Source organism: Heterodontus francisci, chromosome 41, assembly GCF_036365525.1.
Source record: "Heterodontus francisci isolate sHetFra1 chromosome 41, sHetFra1.hap1, whole genome shotgun sequence".
NCBI classification, from domain to species: Eukaryota; Metazoa; Chordata; class Chondrichthyes; order Heterodontiformes; family Heterodontidae; genus Heterodontus; species Heterodontus francisci.
Window position 1 is genome coordinate 12,344,462 of NC_090411.1, and position 19,714 is coordinate 12,364,175.

The 19,714-nt window shown below is 42.5% G+C and overlaps 1 protein-coding gene across 2 annotated transcripts in view; it reads right to left on the minus strand.

Moving 5' to 3' along the window:
- The window catches only part of LOC137353253 (probable ATP-dependent RNA helicase DDX17), a 54,520-nt gene that overhangs the window by 18,032 nt on the left and 16,774 nt on the right, over positions 1–19,714 (minus strand). For both annotated transcript variants that reach the window (XR_010969825.1, XM_068019328.1), the window contains exons 3-10: positions 17,832–17,928; positions 16,690–16,823; positions 13,519–13,584; positions 11,126–11,267; positions 9,726–9,886; positions 9,329–9,501; positions 3,486–3,596; positions 3,063–3,124 (exon numbers count right to left, since the gene is read on the minus strand). Coding sequence is in view for 1 of the 2 variants with exons in the window: in XM_068019328.1 (XP_067875429.1) it covers positions 3,063–3,124; positions 3,486–3,596; positions 9,329–9,501; positions 9,726–9,886; positions 11,126–11,267; positions 13,519–13,584; positions 16,690–16,823; positions 17,832–17,928 (946 nt within the window). In the remaining variant the exon portion in view is untranslated. The remainder of the gene's footprint in view (positions 1–3,062; positions 3,125–3,485; positions 3,597–9,328; positions 9,502–9,725; positions 9,887–11,125; positions 11,268–13,518; positions 13,585–16,689; positions 16,824–17,831; positions 17,929–19,714) is intronic.

A 19,714-nucleotide genomic window follows, 5' to 3' on the forward strand; every position in this document is an offset into this window, starting at 1 on the left:
GGCAAAATAAAACTCATTTGGAAAAGCAGAAGTTAATCAAGGAAAGTCAGCATGGATTTGCTAAAAGCAAATCGTGTAACTCAACTGAAGTCTTTGATGAGGTAACAGACGGTTGATCAATGTAGTGCAGTAGATGTACATATGGACTTTCGGGAGGCATTCAACAGAAGTGCCACTCAGGAGGATATTAAGAAGATGAAAGCCCATGGAATTAAGGGGAAAGTGGCAGTGTGGATATGGAATGGGCTCAGTGACAGGAAGCAATGGGTAGTGGTAGTGGATGAATCGTTTTCAGACTGGGAGGTGGTTTGCTATAGTGTTACCCAAGGGTCAGTTTTGGGTCCATTATTTTTTTCAAATGTTATAAACTCCCTAGACTCTGGTGTAGGGAGCAGCATTATAAAGTTTGCAGATAATATGAAACTTGGCAAAGTAGTAGATAGTTATAGGCTTCAGATCAGACAGGATGGTGAAATGGGCAGAAGCATGGTACTTGGAGATCAATGTGGAGAAGTGTTAAGTGCATGTCAGGAGGACTAACATGGACAAACAGTACACCATCAATGGCAGGATTTTAAAAAATGTAAATGAGCAGAGACACTTGGTATCCATATACACAAGTCTTTAATGGCAGCAGGACAACTTAATAAGCTGGTGGAAAAAAAATCAGGATGGGCAACTTGGGTTTATAAATAGCGGGATAGAATGTAAGAGCAAAGAGACCATGCGAGAGATTTATAAATCACTGGCCAGGCCTCAGCTAGACTATTGTGGACAACTCTGGACTCACTTCAGGAAAGATGTAAAGGCCTTAGAAAAAGTAGAGAGATTTACCAGGATGTTACCAGGGTTGAGGGATGTCAGAGAAGGTTAAAAGGTGACCTAATATTAGTTTTCAAGATGATGAGATATTTTGATACAGCAGATAAAGAAAAACTACTCGCTCTGGCAAGTGGGTTAGTAACAGAAGACATAGATTCCGAGGCTTTGGCAAAAGATCGAGGGTAAATGAGAATATTTTTCCCAGAGTTATTGCGATCTGCAAAGCTACCTGAAAGATGGTACTGTCAATTCCATGTAAAAAATGTTAAGAGGGAGTTGGACAGCTACTTGAGGATGAGGAATTTGAGAGTTACAGACAAAGAGCAGGGATGTGGGTTAAGTACAACTGCTCTTACAAGGAGCCAGCATAGGCATGACAAGCCAAATGGTTTCCTTTTGTGCTGCAGGTTTCTAAGATTCAATGATAAAATGAAATAATAGTATGGCCGACATCCAAAAGTTAGTGGAGCACAACGAAAGGAGTATAAAAGACAAGAGTGCAACAAAAATACAGGCTTCAGATAACAGAGAAACCCAAACATTTTTAACATTTTAGAAATTCAGGTTGGTTTGTAAAGGGCAAGTTAGGGAGGAAAAGGAAATGTGTGTTAAATATTCTTCAAATCAAGTTTCACAAATGAGGACTGGCAAATTTCAAGAACAGTCACCTGTCCTAGTTCAGGACTCAACATAAGGAGATATCATAAGGTGGGGTTATGAATAAAATACACGATGCCAGGTCCAGATCTCCAGATGAGATTCTAGAATCCCAAAACACTGGAGGAAATAGGCGAGGTTTGAGTAAATACAGGATGAACGGAGAATATCCTGATCACATATAATGGTGTGAGAGAAACCCTGAAATTAGAAACCAGTTAACCAGTGTGTGTAGTGAGGAAATTGTGCAAAGTATTAGACAGGACATCAACACTCATTTAAAGATCACAGACTACCAGCAGGAGACAGAATACATTTAGTAACAGTAAGCCTGACAAAATTCTTAAAGGCTTTTGAACTAGTACATGGCGTTTAATCAGCTAATAGAATTTAATCTGATTTACAAAAGCTTGGAAATTCATAATAAATAGCAGGATTGGAAACTAGTTTGCACCAAGAACAGGTAGATATTAAGAAAAAATGCAGACTGGAACAACAAACTGAAGTACACAATGAGAGAAGTCCTCAGCAAAAGTGGAAGGGAAGGATCTAGGGATTATTAATCATTCATTGATAGTTTCAGTTCATGTGAAGCTGTCACCCCAATCTAATTAAATAGAAGGATCCACCTCGACGGCACCCAAGCGTAAGGAGGATTTCCTAACTTTGAGTCACTGGTGAGGAGACATGAAATATCGCATACAGGTGTAATCCTCCCACTTTTAGGGGGAACAATATGTACTAGAGAGGGCCCATATATTGAGGGCACTTTCAGGATATGAGAATCTAAGTTAAGAGATTCACAAACTCATTGTTTTAGTTGGAGGAAGCATGAAGGGAAAATAGGAGCCAGGTCTTGCAGCGAGAGAGACAGATGATACACATGCACGCAGGCTATTGAACACAGAACGAAAAGGAGCAAGATTTGAAGTTAAACTTGTCTTAGTGAGTAGACAGAATGATGAAGCAGAATCACAAGCACAGCCAGGCTGTTAATAACTTCTTCAAAATTTGCGTGGGAACATGACTCGATTGAGATAGCCAAGTAGTCCATGGAACACAGCAGTTCCTGTGCTACTGGGATTGTTTATGTGGTTGGGGGTGGGGGGGGGGGGGGGGGGTCGCGAAGGAATCATGTCAGTAAATGGCAGCAAGCCAGGATTAAATTCAGGAGACCTGGAGGTTGCTGAATGCACTTTCAAAGTTCTGTTTGGCACCTTTCAGTGATGAGGGAGTGTTTACAAAGGACTTTCCCTTGAGGAGGTTAAATAGGAGTAGAGTCCACAATAGAGAAGCTAACTGGACTGCGAAAGCAATGGGCTTGCTGGACCAATGGCCCTTTCATGCTTTTTGCTCTGACAATAGTCATTATAAAGCCATCTTTGGTTCTGAGGTACTACCCAGTGAGTTGGATGGCAAGATAAAGTATAACATTTGAAAGGATCAGGAAGTTCAAGTATTCTAGATCATTTAATAATTAAATGCAATTCCTAATACTAAAATGAACATTAGCTGCATTTTGTTAACTATAAAAACCGTTGCTTGAAACTAGGCACCAACATGGGAAAGACACCCATTCTTACCATTTAGGACCCAGTCTCTCTCCGGCTGACTTTTATCTCCATGAATACACATTGCTGGCCAGCTGCAGGAATCAAGAAAAGGGGTGAGGCTTGAAAAATGTACAAAATGAGATAGCACCCTGTTCCCATAGGTTGCTGCCACTGCTCCCCCCGAGTCCCATGCCTCCTTCTGAAAGCAGACTCGTGCTTGTCCTTATGGTTTCCCTGTAATATGTGCTACTTAGTATGCAGAGCATGAGTGGGCTGCTCTTGGGCCTCACAACTTTTCTACCTACCCTCCCTTGCTATGGTGCTGTGCCAAGATCATTAACTAGATTACCTGAAAATATGCTCTCATACTCTGGGAACCAACATGCCAAGAAATTGAGTTTCGATTTGACATTTATTTAACAAGTCTGTTGACTGGAAAACAACAATGCCTACCCATCTCTCCTCATCCTGCGGGTCAGATCATCACAGCGGCGTTTTGTCTCCACAAAGATGATAGTCTTATTTTCTTTCTCTGCCATGATTTCCTCCATCAGGTGCAGCAGTCTATAATTAAACACACACACATTCAGGCTGGGAGGTGGTTTGTATTGGTGTTTTTAAAGGGTCAGTTTTGAGTCCATTACCCTTCGATTTCAGTGTAGGCAGCAGCATTATAAAGTTTGCAGGTGATATGAAACTTGTCATTACATAGTTTACAGCAACTATACATTCCTTCAAGGCACAAAATCCCCAAAAGTAAAGGCAGTCAACCGTGGATAACACAGGAAGTTAAGAATTTTAAGAAAGTTAAGAAAAGACCTATAAAGTTGCCAGAAATAATAGTAAAGCTAAGGATTGGGAGGATTTTAAGAATACAGCAAAGCAGGATGAAGAAACTAATAAAAGGGAGAATAGAATATGAATGTATGCTAGCGAAAAAAAAAACGGACTGTAAAAGCTTTTACAGGTACGTAAAAAGGAAACGTCTGGCTAAGACAAATGTGGGTCCATTACAGGCAGAGTCAGGAGAATTTATAATGGAGAATAGAAAATGGCAAAGAAGCTAAATGATTACTTTGTGTCTGCCTTTACTGAGGAAGATGCAAGAAATCTCACAGAATTAGAGATCCAAGGGATTAGGGTTAATGAGGAATTGAAGGAAATTAGTATTGCTAAGAAGGTTGTATTGGAGAAATTAATGGTGCTGAAGGTTGATAAGCCCCCAGGACCTGATATTCTACAACCCAGAGTACTGAAAGAGGTAGCCTATGGATAGTGGATGCATTGGTGATCATCTTGCAAAACCGTACAGATTCTGGAGTGGTTCCTGCAGATTGGAAGGTCGCAAGTGTCACCCCACTATTTAAGAAGGAAGGGAGAGAGAAAACAGGGAATTACAGACCTGTTAGCCTTATATCAGTCGTTGGGAAAATGCTAGAATCTATTCTAAAGATAGTGATATCACTAAAGATAGGACACTTGGGTAATGATGATCTGATTGGGCATAGTCAACATGGATTTATGAATGGGAAATCATGTTTGACAAACCTGTTGGGAGTTTTTTTGAGGACGTTACTAACAGTATTGATAAAGGGGAGTTGGTGGAAGTGGTATACTTGCATTTTCAGAAGACTTTTGATAAAATCCCCGACAGGAGATTGGTTAGCAAAATGAAAGCACATGGGATAGGAGGGAATATACTGGCATGGATCAAGCATTGGTTAACAGGCAGAAAGCAGAGAGTAGGAATAAACGGGTCATTCTTGTGTTGGCAGGTTGTGACTAGTGGGTACCGCAGGGATCAGTGCTTGGGCCCCAGCTGCTCACAATATATATCAATGATTTGGATGTGGGGACCAAATGTAGTGTTTCCAAGGTCGCAGATGACACAAAACTAGGTGGGAATGTGTGTTGTGAGGAAGATGTAAAGTGGCTTCAGGGGATTTGGACAGACTTAGTGAGTGGGCAAGGACGTGACAGATGGAATATGTGGAAAAATGTGAGGTTATCCACTTGGTAGGAGGAACAAATGCAAAGTAGTTCTTAAATGGTAAGAGATTAGCAAGTGTAGATGTAGAAAGGGACCTTGGCGTCCTTGTCAATAAGTCAGTGAAAGCTAGCATACATGTGCAGCAAGCAATGAAGGCGGCTAATGGTATGTTAGCCTTTATCGCAAGAGGATTTGAGTACAAGAATAGTGAAGTCTTGCTTCACTCGTATAGAACCTTGGTTAGACTGCACCTGGAGTACTATGTGCAGTTTTGGACCCCTTACCTTAGGAAGGATATTATTGCCATAGAGGGATTGCAACAAAGGTTTCCCAGACTTGTTCCCAGGATGGCAGGACTATCCTATGGAGAGAGATTGGGGAAACTGGGCCTGTATTCTCTAGAGTTTCGAAGAATGAGAGACGATCTCATTGAAACCTACAAAATACTTGAAGGGATAGACAGGGTAGATGCAGGTAAGATGTTTCCCCTGGTTGGGGAGTCTAGAACCAGGGGACACAATTTCAAAATAAGGGGGAAGCCACTTAGGACTGAGATGAGGAGAAATGTCTTTACTCAGAGGGTTGTGAATCTTTGGAATTCTCTACCCCAGGGGGCTGTGGAAGTGCAGTCATTGAGTATGTTTAAAGCAGAGATTGACAGATTTCTAAATACAAATGACATAAGGAGAAACGAGGATAGTGTGGGAAAAAGGCATTGAAGCGGATGATCATATTGAATGGCGGGGCAGGCTCAATGGGTTGAACGGCCTACTTCTGCTCCTATGATGTCAAAGTAGTAGATAACAGGAGATAGATACATCCCACATGAAAGACCTGGACAACATTCAGGCTTCTGCCGATAAGTGACAAGCAACACTAACACTACACAAGTGGTGGACAATGAACAGCTCCAACAGAGTATGACCTCCTTTCCTTGACATTTCACAGCATGGGGGATCACCATTGACCAGAAATTTGACTGGACCAGCTGGGTATTCTGCAGTAAGTAACTCACCTTTTGGCTCCCCAAAGCCTTTTCGTAACCTACAAGGCACAAGTAAGGTCTGCTGGAACACTCTTCATTTGCATGGATGAGTGCAGCTCCAAACAACACTCAAGTAACTTGACACCACCCAGAACAAAGCAGCCCGCTTGACTGACACTGCATCCACCACCTTAAACATTCACTCTCTCCACCACAAGCACACCATGGCTGCACAATGTACCATCTACAAGATACACTGCAGCAACTTGCCAAAGCTTCTTTGGGAGAACCTCCAAAACTGTTGACCTCTACCACCGAGGACAACAGCAGCAGGCTCATGCAACACCACCATTTTCACATTCCAATTCAAGTCACAGACCATCCTGACTTGGAAATATATCACAATTCCTTCAATGTTGGTGCAGCAAAATTCTTAAGCTACTAATAGCAGGGTGGGAGTACCTTCATGACACGAACTGCAGCAGTTCAAAAGGCAGCTCACCACCAACTTCAAGGGCAATTAGAGATGGGCAATAAATGCTGGCCTTGCCAGCAACACGATTATATGAACAAAAAAAAGTGACGAGATAGTTATGGGCTTTAGGGCGACGGGAAGAATGTGGAAATAGGCAGAAGCATGACAGATGGAGCTCAAAGCAGAGAAGTGTGAAGTGACGCACCTTGGGAGGACTAGTGTGGAAAGATGTTCTAATATGAATAGAAGTGCAGAGAAGCAGAAACACCTTGGAGTCCATAAACACAAATCCTTAAAAATGTAGCACAGCAATCTGGTTAAATTGGTTAAAAAAGCATATAGGTTATTTCAGCTTATAATTAGAAGAATAAAATATAAAAGCAAAGAGATCATGTTAGAAATTTATAAATCACTGGCTTGATCTCAGCTGGAATGTTGTGGACAGTACTGGACACGACATTTCAGGAAGATGTAAAGATCTTAGAAAGGCTGCAGAAGTGTTATCAGGGATAAGGGATTTCAGTTATGATATGTTGGAAAAGTTAGAACTATTCTAGAAACAGAAGTTAAGAAGTGACCTGACTTAGGTTTTCAAGATGGAAAGTTTTAGATAGAGAAAAGCTATTCCCTCTGGCAAGTGGGTCAATAACCAGAGGTCATCGACTCAAAATCATTGGGTTTGTTTCTGGCAAAGGTGGGACCTGTACAAGGTGGACAGGTTGCACCTGAATGGAACAAACATCCTTGCTGGGAGGTTTGCTAGTGCTGTTGGGGTGGGGGTGAGGGGTTAAACTAATTTGGCAGAGGAATGGGATACAGAGTGGAGGTACAGTAAGGGGTGATGCTCAGTCATATATAGAAGAGAAACTGAGTCAGTCTGGAAGGCAGAGCAAATATAGACCTGTGAAGGTACAATGGAAAAATGCAAGGCTGGATTGCATCTATTTTAATGCAAGGAGTCTTACTAGTAAAACAGATGAATTGAGGGTGTTGATTAGCACATGGGATTATGATATTGTTGCTATCAGAGACATGATTGAGGGAGGGGCAGGACTGGCAGCTCAATATTCCAGGGTATAGAATCTTCAGGTGTGACAGGGGAGGGGATAAAAGAGGAGGTGGTATTGTACTGTTGATCAAGGAGTCAGTTATTGCAGTAAGTGAGTCTAACATCAGTGGTTGGGAAAATCCTGGAAAAAATTTTGAGGGACAGGATTAATCTCCACTCGGAGAAGCAGGGATTAATCAGGGATAGTCAGCATGGCTTTGTCAGGGGGAGATTGTGTCTAACTAACTTGATTGAATTTTGAGGCGGTGACTCGATGTGTAGATGAGGGTAAAGCAGTTGATGTAGTCAACATGGACTTCAGTAAGGCTTTTGATAAGGTCCCACATGGAAGATTGGTTAAGAAAGTAAGAGCCCATGGGATGCAGGGCAATTTGGCAAAGTGGATCCAAAATTGGCTTAATGGCAGGAGGCAGAGGGTAATGGTTGAGGGTTGTTTTTGCGAGTGGAACCTGTGACCAGTGGTGTACCACAGGGATCAATGCTGGGACCCTTGCTGTTTGTAGTGTACATTAATGATTTAGACGTGAAGATAGGAGGTATGATAAGTACGATAAGTCACGAAAATTGGTGGTGTCGTAAATAGTGAGGAGGAAAGCCTTAGATTACAGGACGATATAGATGGGCAGAGCAGTGGCAAATGGAATTTAATCCTGAGAAGTGTGAGGTGATGCATTTTGGGAGGACTAACAAGGCAAGGGAATATTCAATGGATGGTAGGACCCTAAAAAGTACAGAAGCTCAGAGGGATCTTGGTGTACTTGTCCATAGATCACTGAAGGCCGCAGCACTGGTAGATGAGGTGGTTAGGACGGCATATGGGATACTTGCCTTTATCAGCCGAGGCACAGAGTGTAAGAGCAGGGAGGTTATGATGGAGCTGTATAAACCGCTAGTTAGGCCACAGCTGGAGTACTTTGTACAGTTCTGGGCACCACACTATAGGAAGGACGTGATTGCACTGGAGAGGGTACAGAGGAGATTCACCAGGATGCTGCCTGGGCTGGAGCATTTTAGCTATGAAGAGAGACTGAAAAGGCTCGGGTTGTTTTCCTTAAAGCAGAGAAGGCTGAGGGGGGACATGACTGAGGTAAACAAAATTATGAGGGGCATTGATAGGTTAGATATGAAGAAACTTTTTCCCTTAGCGGAGGGATCAAAATCCAGGGGGCATTGATTTAATGTAAGGTGCAGGAGGTTTAGAGGAAAATTTTTTTTCACCCAGAGGGTGGTTGGAATCTGGAGCGCACTGCCTGAAGAGGTGGTAGAGGCAGGAACCCTCACAACATTTAAGTAGTATTTGGATGAGCACTTGAAACGCCATAGCATACAAGGCAACGGGCCAAGTGCTGGAAAATAGGATTAGAATAGTTAGGTGCTTGATGGCCAGCAGAGACATAATGGGCCGAATGGCCTGTTTCTGTGCTGTATAACTCTATGACTCTTTAAGATCTAAAGGGGAATGAGGAGATCTCCCCCCTCCTATTAAGTTGTCAGCACCTGGAATGCTCCAACCGGAAAAGGTGGTGGAAGCGGATTGCATAAGTAATTTAAAAAAAAGTTGGATGGGTACTTGATGAGGAACTGAGGGGGTTACGGACAAAAGCAGTGACATGGGATTAAGCATAACTGCTCTCAGAGCCAGCACAGATGTGATGGTCTGAATAGCATCTTTCTGTGCTGTACGTTTCTACCATTCTATACAGACATCAGTGTGACAATTCCTGCACCTCACATAGTGAGGTATCATCTGGCAGCCCAAGTACCTAGGCACACTCACTTCAGGTCCTTCTCAGTCTCCTGACACACATCAACAATTTGGAGGATATTGTGGTTGGCACTCAGCTCCAGGGCTCCAACATTGATCTGGATGTATTCCCGTAAGAAGTCCTCTGCTAGCTGCCGCACCTCTTTTGGCCAAGTGGCACTCCACATCAGAGTCTGTCTGTCCGGCTGAATGAAAGAGGCAAAATTTTAGGTTCTACCATGGATTCACTGCAATTGTCTCAGTATCCCAGTCCACAAACATGCTGTTGGCATTACATTCCACTGTGCCAGAATGAGAAGTGCTTAGGCTCAAGGTGCGCAAACTGGCAGCTGATTTAAACAGCAGCACACCGGCCTTACAGAGACAGGAGTGTAATCTTAGTGACGCTTTCAATTTCCACTATTCTTACCCGGATCTGCTCCACGATTTTCCGGATCTGAGGCTCAAAGCCCATATCCAGCATACGGTCAGCCTCGTCCAGCACCAGGTAAGTACAGCGACGGAGATTAGTCTTCCCAGCTTCCAGAAAGTCAATTAGACGGCCTGGGGTTGCAATACAGACTTCCACTCCTAAAATACGGCACAAAGTTACAATGAAGTATAGAAAGTACAGGACCTAATGATCAGTGGCCCAGTTAAAAAAAATAAACCATTACTTCCTGTACTCATGTTATTGCCATTTTTACTCATTATTTTATCAAATCCTGCATGTTCTCTTTCTATAATTATATACCTGCCTTTTAATTGAGCCAAGTTGTTGTGTGGTACTGTGTCAATGTACAAGTGTATACTGGGATTTCCAGAGGTCAGAGCAAAATGGAGGTTGGGGGTCTGTGGTGTTAAGTGAGTGGGGCACGCAGAGGTCACTGTCAGATTGAGAAGGGTCGATTGGGATTCCATTTGATTTCTTACCTACAACCGGGATACAGAAACCAACTGCAAGCTTCATAAATTTGCATGTGAAATTAAAATAGGGCGAGCAATAGGGACAGAAGATGGATGTAATATTTGCAGAATATCTAGCATTCACACAAATGGCAAATAGAATTTTATAAACGCTTGCAAACTGGGTTAAAATGAGTGTCACAAGTTTACAGTGAAGTGATTAAATGGACCTTGCAGTAACATTAAACACATTAGTTTGAAAAAGGAATAAAAAGATACAGCAGTAGAGTTCAAAATGCAAGTAGAACTGGACTGCATGAGGCAAGGCAGAGTACAGCACACTGGAACCCAGGAAGGAGGCCTGCTCTGGGCCAACAGCTCTAAAAGTACATTGCTGGCCTCTACAGGTGGTCTTCCAGAATGCAGAGGTACCAGGAAAAACACTATTCCTAGCAGTGTCCTGGCACAAATGGCACATTGTTTTGCAGGTTGCGATGTGTAGGATAGCTGGACCCAATCCTGCCCTCACCGGGCATTTATACATGTTGACTTCCAACAAGGGGAGAACAAAACAACAGAAGGCTCTCTCCAACTGTTCCCCTGACTCTGAACAAGATTACAAAAAACTCACACCACCACCCAAGTTGAGCTCAAACAGTGCACAGTAGGAATGGAATTTGGGATCTTCATTTTTTTTCTTCAATGGCTCAGCTACTCATTGGTTAAATCCACAGAGCCATATAAATCCAGGAAATATTCTAGCTCCAGAAGTACATATTTTCTGCAGATCGATTTACTGCTTCAATTCGTGCATGTTTGAAAAAGAACAGCCATGCAATCTTTGCAACATCAGCATATATGGGAGGCTTCAATATCTCTACAGATAGATTCCCTATAATAGAGGTCTGCCACAGATCCACATACCTCTCTCCAAGTCCCGTATCTGAGGGCCTTTAGGTGCACCCCCATAAATACAGGTACTCTTTATTCGTGAAGATTTTCCATAGTCTTCTGCAACCAGCTGCACTTGCTGTGCCAACTCTCGAGTTGGCGCCAATACCAAGCACTGTAACGGGGAAACCCAACAATCAGAACATGAAAACAGATCGTATTAAGCCAGGACAATTTAACAAGTGGAAACGATAAATCAAACTATGTAAACCCCCATTACTGTGACTAATTAATAAAATTTCAACTGGGGTAAGTAAGCAAAGTAATAAGAGCACACAATAGGTCAAGTGTAATTAATTAAAATTAATAATTTATACAAGATACCAAACAGATTATAAAAGAGAGAATTGGTTTTTTTTTTCAGATCCTGGATGGGCAGCTCAGACTGATTGCTTGAAAGTCCTGTGCCACATGGGGATTTCAGGACACTACATGTACCTTGTGCAGGAAGTATCTCCAGGTGCTTGAACTCGAGCTCACGATTTCAGAGCTTGAGGAGCTATTGGAGTCACTGCAGAGCATCAGGGAGGATGAGTGTTTCCTGGATCATACATTCTAGGAGGGCCACCCCACAGGCAGACAGTGTTCAATATAGTAGATCACGTAATTCTATTCTTTGATGGAGCCATAGCACATCCTCAAAGCGCTACCATTGTTATTAGTAATTTCAGCCAAGTCCCCAAGCAGATGGAGGTGCACCAGACTGCAGACCTGGCCCGGATGTTGTGCTTGTAATGACGGCACAACAGTCAGCAATGGCTGTCATTACTCCTCTGAAACTGATAGCTACTTCTGGAGTCTGCACATGTGCAGTTAAACGTGGAAATATGAAAGTTGCAGTCAGTGATCCTACATGTCAGAGAGTACACTGTTGAGGCTCCCTCCCACCAGAGTGCAATGAATCTATGGACTGACTAGAACTTACACTCTTACAATTGCTGTAAAAAAAAACCGTGAAAAAGTTACACCTTGTTGAATGAGACTTAAGGTTTTTAAAAAATGGCATACCAAGTTCATAATTACTGCTAAACAGCCTCAATGGCCTTGAAAAAGTAATTTTACATTTGTTGAAAGTCAAATTTCTCCATAAGACGAAACTCCACACATTTTTACTTTATTTTTAAGTTTCTACCTTAATCTCATGTATATGTCCTAATCATTTATTTTGCCTTCTGTAAAAATTTAAAATCAGAAGTGAAGGGACTCAGCAGTTTTTACTGCCCGGTTTGCTCTCTGAGAATACTTCAGTGTGATGGGGGCGGTGCAGTGGTTGGCACTGCAGCCTCACAGCTTGTGTGGAGTTTGCAAGTTCTCCCTGTGACCGCGTGGGTTTCCACCGGGTGCTCCGGTTTCCTCCCACAGCCAAAGACTTGCAGGTTGATAGGTAAATTGGCCATTGTAAATTGTCCCTAGTGTAGGTAGGTGGTAGGAGAATTGGGGGAAGGTAGGTAATATGGAATTAATGTAGGATTAGTATAAATGGGTGGTTGATGGTCAGAACAGACTCGGTGGGCTGAAGGGCCTGCTTCAGTGCTGTATCTCTCTATGACTTTATGATTAGCTTGACGACATTACTGCTGCTGGATGCCAGGACATTCCCTTGAATGGTGCCAGAAACACACTAACGCTAGGAAAGGGGAAACCCATGCCACAGAGATCCCTAGACTTTTCTGGGCAACTTTTTCTTTGAGGTTGGCAGTGAGCAGCCACAGATTCAATAAAATCTTTACCTACAGTGACTGTTAATTTAACTTAAGAGTCTCTTGCACAAATTTCAACTCTTAATTCCTTCCGTCAGAAGGTTCAGAAATTCACTAAGAGTATAATGAAAGATTTCCCTTTACATAACACCTTAGCAAGATCCTCAAACATTGAAAGGTGCTTCACATGGGTTATTTTGAAAAGTGGCTGTTATGTAGACAAATGTGGCAACATTTTGCACTTAGGATTTTATGGAAAGCCAACAGAATGGTCTGCAAATCTGCTTTCAGCGGATGCGGTTGAGGGAGGAATGTTGGGCTGGACAGTGGAAGAATTCCCTCCCAAAGGTTCCTTAATGTTCATCTGAAGAGAAAGGTTCGCGTCTCAGATTAACATTTCATTGAAAAGACACTTTCAACATACAGTAGTCAGTCAGGACTATACTGGAGTGTCAACCTGAATTATGTGCTCAAGTAAATGTTGGGGCTTGATGCCACATTCTACTGATGCATGTAGGAATGCACCATTTGAGCCAAGCTAACTCAAGTTTCTCAACAATCTTGCAACCAATAACCACCATCCAAACTATAAAATGTTTCCACAAGAAACAATCTACTAACAGAGATAATTCCAATGTGTTTAAAGATTTAAAGTAAAGCACTCACAATGGGACCATCGCCACGCTCCAGGAATGGCTGGTGGTTGATATGCACAATGGCTGGCAGTAAGTACTAGAAAACAAAAACTCAGTTACAATCCTTTCCATAATCTAATCATGTTATACATTTACTGGTTAAACTGTCACATTACAGTCGAACAATACTGACGCCATACATTGCCCAGTCACTATTGTGTACCAAAACCGATGTGTTATGGAGACCTTAAGCACAGAGTTTGTTTTCCCCGCAGTGAAAACAAATAAAACTCACTCAAACCGCGCCACATTATATTACATCTAGCAGTGTCCCTTCCTGCTGCCAGCTTTACCTATAGTTTTACAAAGTGACTCCTGACAACAGAGCAGGAGCAGAGCGATCGTGGATGTCAATGTGTGCGAACATTTGCCAGCTTGCCAGTATGAATGTGCACATGACGTCAATGCGCAATGTCAATAGTCATCTCCATTCACCTGAACAGTATCCTGCTCCCTCCCACCATCCCTGCTTCAAACGCTACTTCAGCCCACTCGATCCACTCCCTACCCCCACCCGCTTCCCCCCCATCTACTCACTCCCACCCAACCCCAACCCCCCTCCAGCTGCTTGCCCCAGACCTCGAAGCTGCTCCCCCTCCCCTCGGCCAATTGTTCCCCGCTCCTCGCGCTCCCCACCCCACCAAAATCCCCGCTCTCCGGTCGCTTGCCTCCCACTTCCTTCAAGCCACGCCGCTTCCTTCCTCTTGGCCACTCACTCCCACATTGCCCCGTCCACTCCTCGCGGCCCACCTTGCTTCTTCAGTTGGCGTTGCGGGGAACGATAGAGCGTGGGAGCGACTGACCGAGGAGAGAAGTGGTGTGACCTGGAGCAAGTGGCCGGAGTGGGGGTGGGGAGCAGTGAGGCCGGAGCAAGGGGCAAAGGGAAGGCAGCGGGGAGCAAACGGCAAGACGACGGGCGCAGGAGGGGGCAGCAAAGAGAAGTGCAATGGCAGGAGGGAGCGGAGGACTGTTGGGGGTGGAATGGAGGCGGTGATGGCAGCCATTGAGGGGATTTTTGGGTTGAATTTGTTTTTTGTCATAAATTGAGAAGCGCCATCTTTACTACTGGCAACTGCCTACGATGTTGCAGACAGTGATGCTGCAGTGAAAAAGTCTGCATTTGCGCATGTGCTAGTACTGCGCCACATAGTGGTTGCGATGTCAGCAGACGCAGACAGAATTTTACTGAAAAAACTGACTGCACTTAACTGGGTTCTTAATGACACTCTTAACATCTATAAAAATTAATCCTACATTGCAATTTAGACTGCGTATGGCACCAAGAGTCCTAGTAGGGAAGGCAACTCTCCCTGGAGTTGGTTGGAAGCCAATCAGCTGCCCCAGGATGTTGCTGAATCCCTCAGGACAGTGTCTTACGCCCAATTATCTTTAGCTGCTTCAAGTCTTTGAAGTGGCTCTAAACCCCCTCAACAACTGACTCAGAGGCAACAGTGCTAGCAACTGAGCCAAGGCCAAAATTGTGGGTTAGTTGAGATGGCCCAATACCAATTTAAGGGTAAGTGACAATGGAGAAATAAATGCCAGTGACACCAACATTTTGATGACTTAAAAAAAACTTGGACGGAAAAACAGAACGCCAAGTTCTGGATTCAACAATAAACCCACCTAGGTCGGAACCTGGGGGCAAGGCAGCCACATCATATCGGATATATTACTTAATCGACTACTACCTTGTCTAGCAACATGGGGGAGGGGAGAAGTCAATATAAAACGAATTCTTTACATCCTACTATCTTACCCCAGATATCGTTTTTATTTTCAATGATTGAGAGACTCATTTGCCCAAATATGAAAGTTCACATCCTAGCAGTGTCTCTTGGGATCCACACAAGTTATATGGGTAATATGGAGCATGCCATATTAGATTTAAACAAATCTGGCTCATTAATCATTAACAGCTGAACAGCATGCAAACATTTATGCAGAAGCAATCATATGATGAATTCAATGTTGTGTTTGAAAGTGAAATTGTAGATAAGTCAACCAGATCCAGATAGAGTCCGAGCAAAGGTAGTGCTCTTAAGAATGTGAAGGATATTTGAGAGGCTATACCAGCATCAAGAGAGAGAACTAGGACCCAGGAAATACGGTACACACAAGCTTACACCTTTGGTAGAGGATTCAATAATACTTGGTGACATTTAATTCCATTGTCAATAAAAGGTTCGAGAAGATTGTGGGGGTCTAGATGAAGCTGTATCTTTGGTATTATGCAAGCACTAGCTGGGGAAGTGTCTCAGCACTGATGACGGACACCAACGTCTCGTCACTTTATTTGTAGCAGAGGCCTTGCTACGTAGACTATTGAGTGAAACTATTCTAATATGATAATTCTAGAGCACCAAAGAGAGCATGTGCATTTGTATGTCATCTTTCATGGTTGTTTTATAGGTAGCCACATCAGCCAGTTTGTGCACAGCAAAGTCCCACAAACAGCATTGAAATGAAAAGCCAGTTAACTATTTTTTTTTTTAAATGTTGGCTGCGGGAGAATGTCAGCCAGAAATTTCCTGCCTTTCTTTGAATATGACCATAATCATTTTTATATGTAATTAGAAGGAAGTCAGAGCCTTGGTTTATTGTCTCAGCTGAAAGACAGCTGAAAGAATGTAGTAATGTACTGAAGTGTCAGTCAAGATGCAAGTGAAAATAGTGCATGATCTGGGGTAGACATCAAAAACTAACATAAATGGGCACCATGTGGGCAGTTCTTAGCAGCCTTGCTGATCAACTTCTGAAATGAATCCATGCTTTCTGAAACCAGAAATCCATATTTATTTAAGGTTATATAAAAATCAAGGAATCTATTCTTAGCTTTTCAAAGATTGAAGGTACCGACTAAACATCCAAAGATTCAGAGTACAAAAATCATCATCTTGGGTTGCCAGAAAAAGGAAGTTTTTTTTAAATGCAGATAGTGATGTTGAAAGGAAGGCCATATGCCTGCATGGCTCAGTGTACTCAAGTGGCTACTTACTCCTGGATATCAGAATGTGAAAGACTGAACAGCTTCAAATGAATACAACTTTTAGGTGTAATTTAAACCGACAATAACTAACTGACCCAAGATTTATCAAATTTTACTCTTGCACACAAAACGGGAAAATGTTAGAGTACTTACAGCCAGAGTCTTGCCAGATCCAGTCTGTGCAATTCCAACCATATCACGCCCACTGAGTGCCACAGGAAAGCCCTGGCACTGGATTGGTGTCGGCTCCACAAAATTCAGTGAACACAGAACATCCATTACGTAGGCTAGGAAATGAAAAGCAAAACATTTACATTATGATTCAGACAACCAATAGTGAGAGCAGCTAAGTTATTACTTACGGTGCAGATCCTTCCTAATAACTGGATATTACAGATGAACAGCATTTAAAAACAGAACAGAAGAGGGGAAGGCGCACAAGAACGATGGTGCGATATGTAAAACGTTATTTCTCTTAATATCAATTCAGATATTTAATCTCCTGTTTTCCAGGTCACGCTAGTTGTGAGAACACACATGCTTGTATGCATGTGTTTTATCCTCCCTTCTATGTTCCATTCCTTTTGTAAATGCTGTTCCCCTGTAATTTTTTCCAGCCCTGAACGTCAACACTGAACCTGTGGGGTGTGGACAGATCTGCTGGATGTTGCCAGCACTTTCAGTTTTGTTTTAAAATCACCAATGCTACTCGTTCATCGACCCCTCTAACAGGTAGCCTTGGCGAAGGAATGCCTTAGCTACCAGCCCCGTGCAACATTACAGCCCATGACTGATGGAAGGAATGCATTCTGCAACAAACAGCTCATTTTTCCATAGTTTAATACGTATAACCCAAAATAAACCAGTGTGTCCCTAGCAAGCCTCAAATCTATGGCCACTTTTTTATTTATAAGCTCTTCTCTGTAGGTAAAATCAGAAACAATGGAACTTTTCTACATTAAATGTTTCTGTCCAACGGCAAGACAAATGTTAAAATACACCTGCCTGGAATCTCAATTCACCCACTTTGATCCCATTGTTGCACATTTTCTGAATTTTACCTACACAATCCACCTGTTTGTAGTCGCGCTCCCACACAGCAATAGAAAATTAGATTAAAATAACCCAACACTCTGAATACAAATTACTCTTTGCAATATTATGTATTTTATATATAAAGATTAACATATACACAACACATATTAAATAAAGCAGGGAGAAGAACAAAACAGAGAAAAGAGCCAAGAGGGGAAAAAAGTGCAAAAGGTGAAACTTCAGATGTGGCTGATACTCACAAGGGAAATTCGCTTGGTGAAACTGGAACACTGGTTTTGGGCATTCTGTTCCTTTTGTTGTAATTTCTTTCTTTCGACGGAAGTCCTCAATATCATACTGCCAAGAGTCAAAAAGCAGTTTCAATTAAAACAGTTCAGCAATTTCAACACATCACCTAAACTCCTGGTAGACAGAGAGAACAATGGAGAATCCCTAGCTTTCAGTGACAATACTTATGCCATTCCGTCACTTAACACCTCAAATGGTTTACTAAGTTTGCCAATTCTTGGTTAAATTCACAAATCTCCAAAACCAGCACAGATAGTTAATACAGCACCCGAGGCACAAGGCACATTTTTATACATGTGAATGCTCATACAATTCAACTTCTTCCAGAGACAAAACTGTTAAGCACATAGATCAGAAATTCACTTAATAACTAACGACGATACAAATTATAGAACCATAGAAAAGTTGCAGCAAAGGAGGAGGTCATTCAGCCCATTGTGTCTGCGCTGGCTAAAAAAAAACTAGTCGCCCAATCTAATCCCACCTTCCAGCACCTGGTCCGTAGACTTGCAGGTTACAACACTTCAGGTGCATGTCCAGGTACTTTTTAAATGAGTTGAGGGTTTCTGCCACGACTATCGATCTGGGCAGTTAATTCCAGACACCCACCACCCGCTGGGTGAAAAAGCTTTTCCTCATGTCCCCTCTAATCCTTGTACCAATCACCTTAAATCTGTGCCCCCTGGCAACTGACCTCTCCGCTACAGGAAATAGGTCCTTCCTTTTGTACACCTCAATTACTGTCAACCTCTTCTGTTCAAGGGAAAACAACCCCAGCCGATCCAATCTTTCCTCATAGCTGCAACTTTCAAGCCCTGGCAACATTCTCCCAAACCTCCTCTCCACAGTAATTATGTCCTTCCTGTAATGTGGTGACTGGAACTGTACGCAATACTCCAGCTGTGACCTAACCAGAGTTTTATACAGTTCCAGCATTAGGTCTCCTTTTGTATTCTGTACCTCGGCCGATAAAGGAAAGCATTCTACCTGTCCTGCCACCTCTAGGGACCTCCAAGGTCTCTCACTTCTTCTATCCCTCTCAATATCCTCCCATTTATTGTGTATTCCTTTACTTTGTTTGCCCTCCCCAAATGCATTACCAACAATCACAACCTCTTTCATTTCCCACTCCACAGGGGTGAGAAGCCAGAACTCTTATTTTCCTACAACTAGTCCCTCCGGATCCTAAAACACATTTCAAAAGCAGAATGTACTTATCCCTATATTACACATAGAATATATACACAGAAAAAGATCACTCAGCCCAAATAGTCTATGCTGGTGTTTATACCCCATGAGTCTCCTCCCAACCCATCTACTTCATCTCAGCCTTTCAGCATATCTTTCTATTCCCTCTTTGCTCATGACCTTACCCAATTTCCTACTGAAAGCATCCAAGCAATTTACCTCAAATCACTTTGTGTAGTGGCAAGTTTACATTCTAAACACTCTGAGCAAAGAAAGTTTTCCTTATTTCCCTACTGAATTTATTAGTAACTATCTTGTGTTTATGGCCCCTAGTTTCAAATTCTCCCACAACTGGAAACATTCTCTCCACAGCTATCCTGCCCAGCCCATTCAAAATTGTAAAGAGCTCTATTAGGTCACCTCTAGGGTGAAGAAGAGCCAAGCCCAACTTGGGAAATAAATCCCAGTGCGTGGTTAGCATAAGTTCCTTTACTGATCTACAATGCTACTTTTCAAGTTTTGTTCAGATGCATCCCTAGATCCCTTTGCTCTTTCACCTCATTCAGTTTCTTATTTCTAAGATATAAGTAATGCTTCTACTTGATCAAATATCATTCTACATTTGTGTGTTAAATTTCATCTTTCA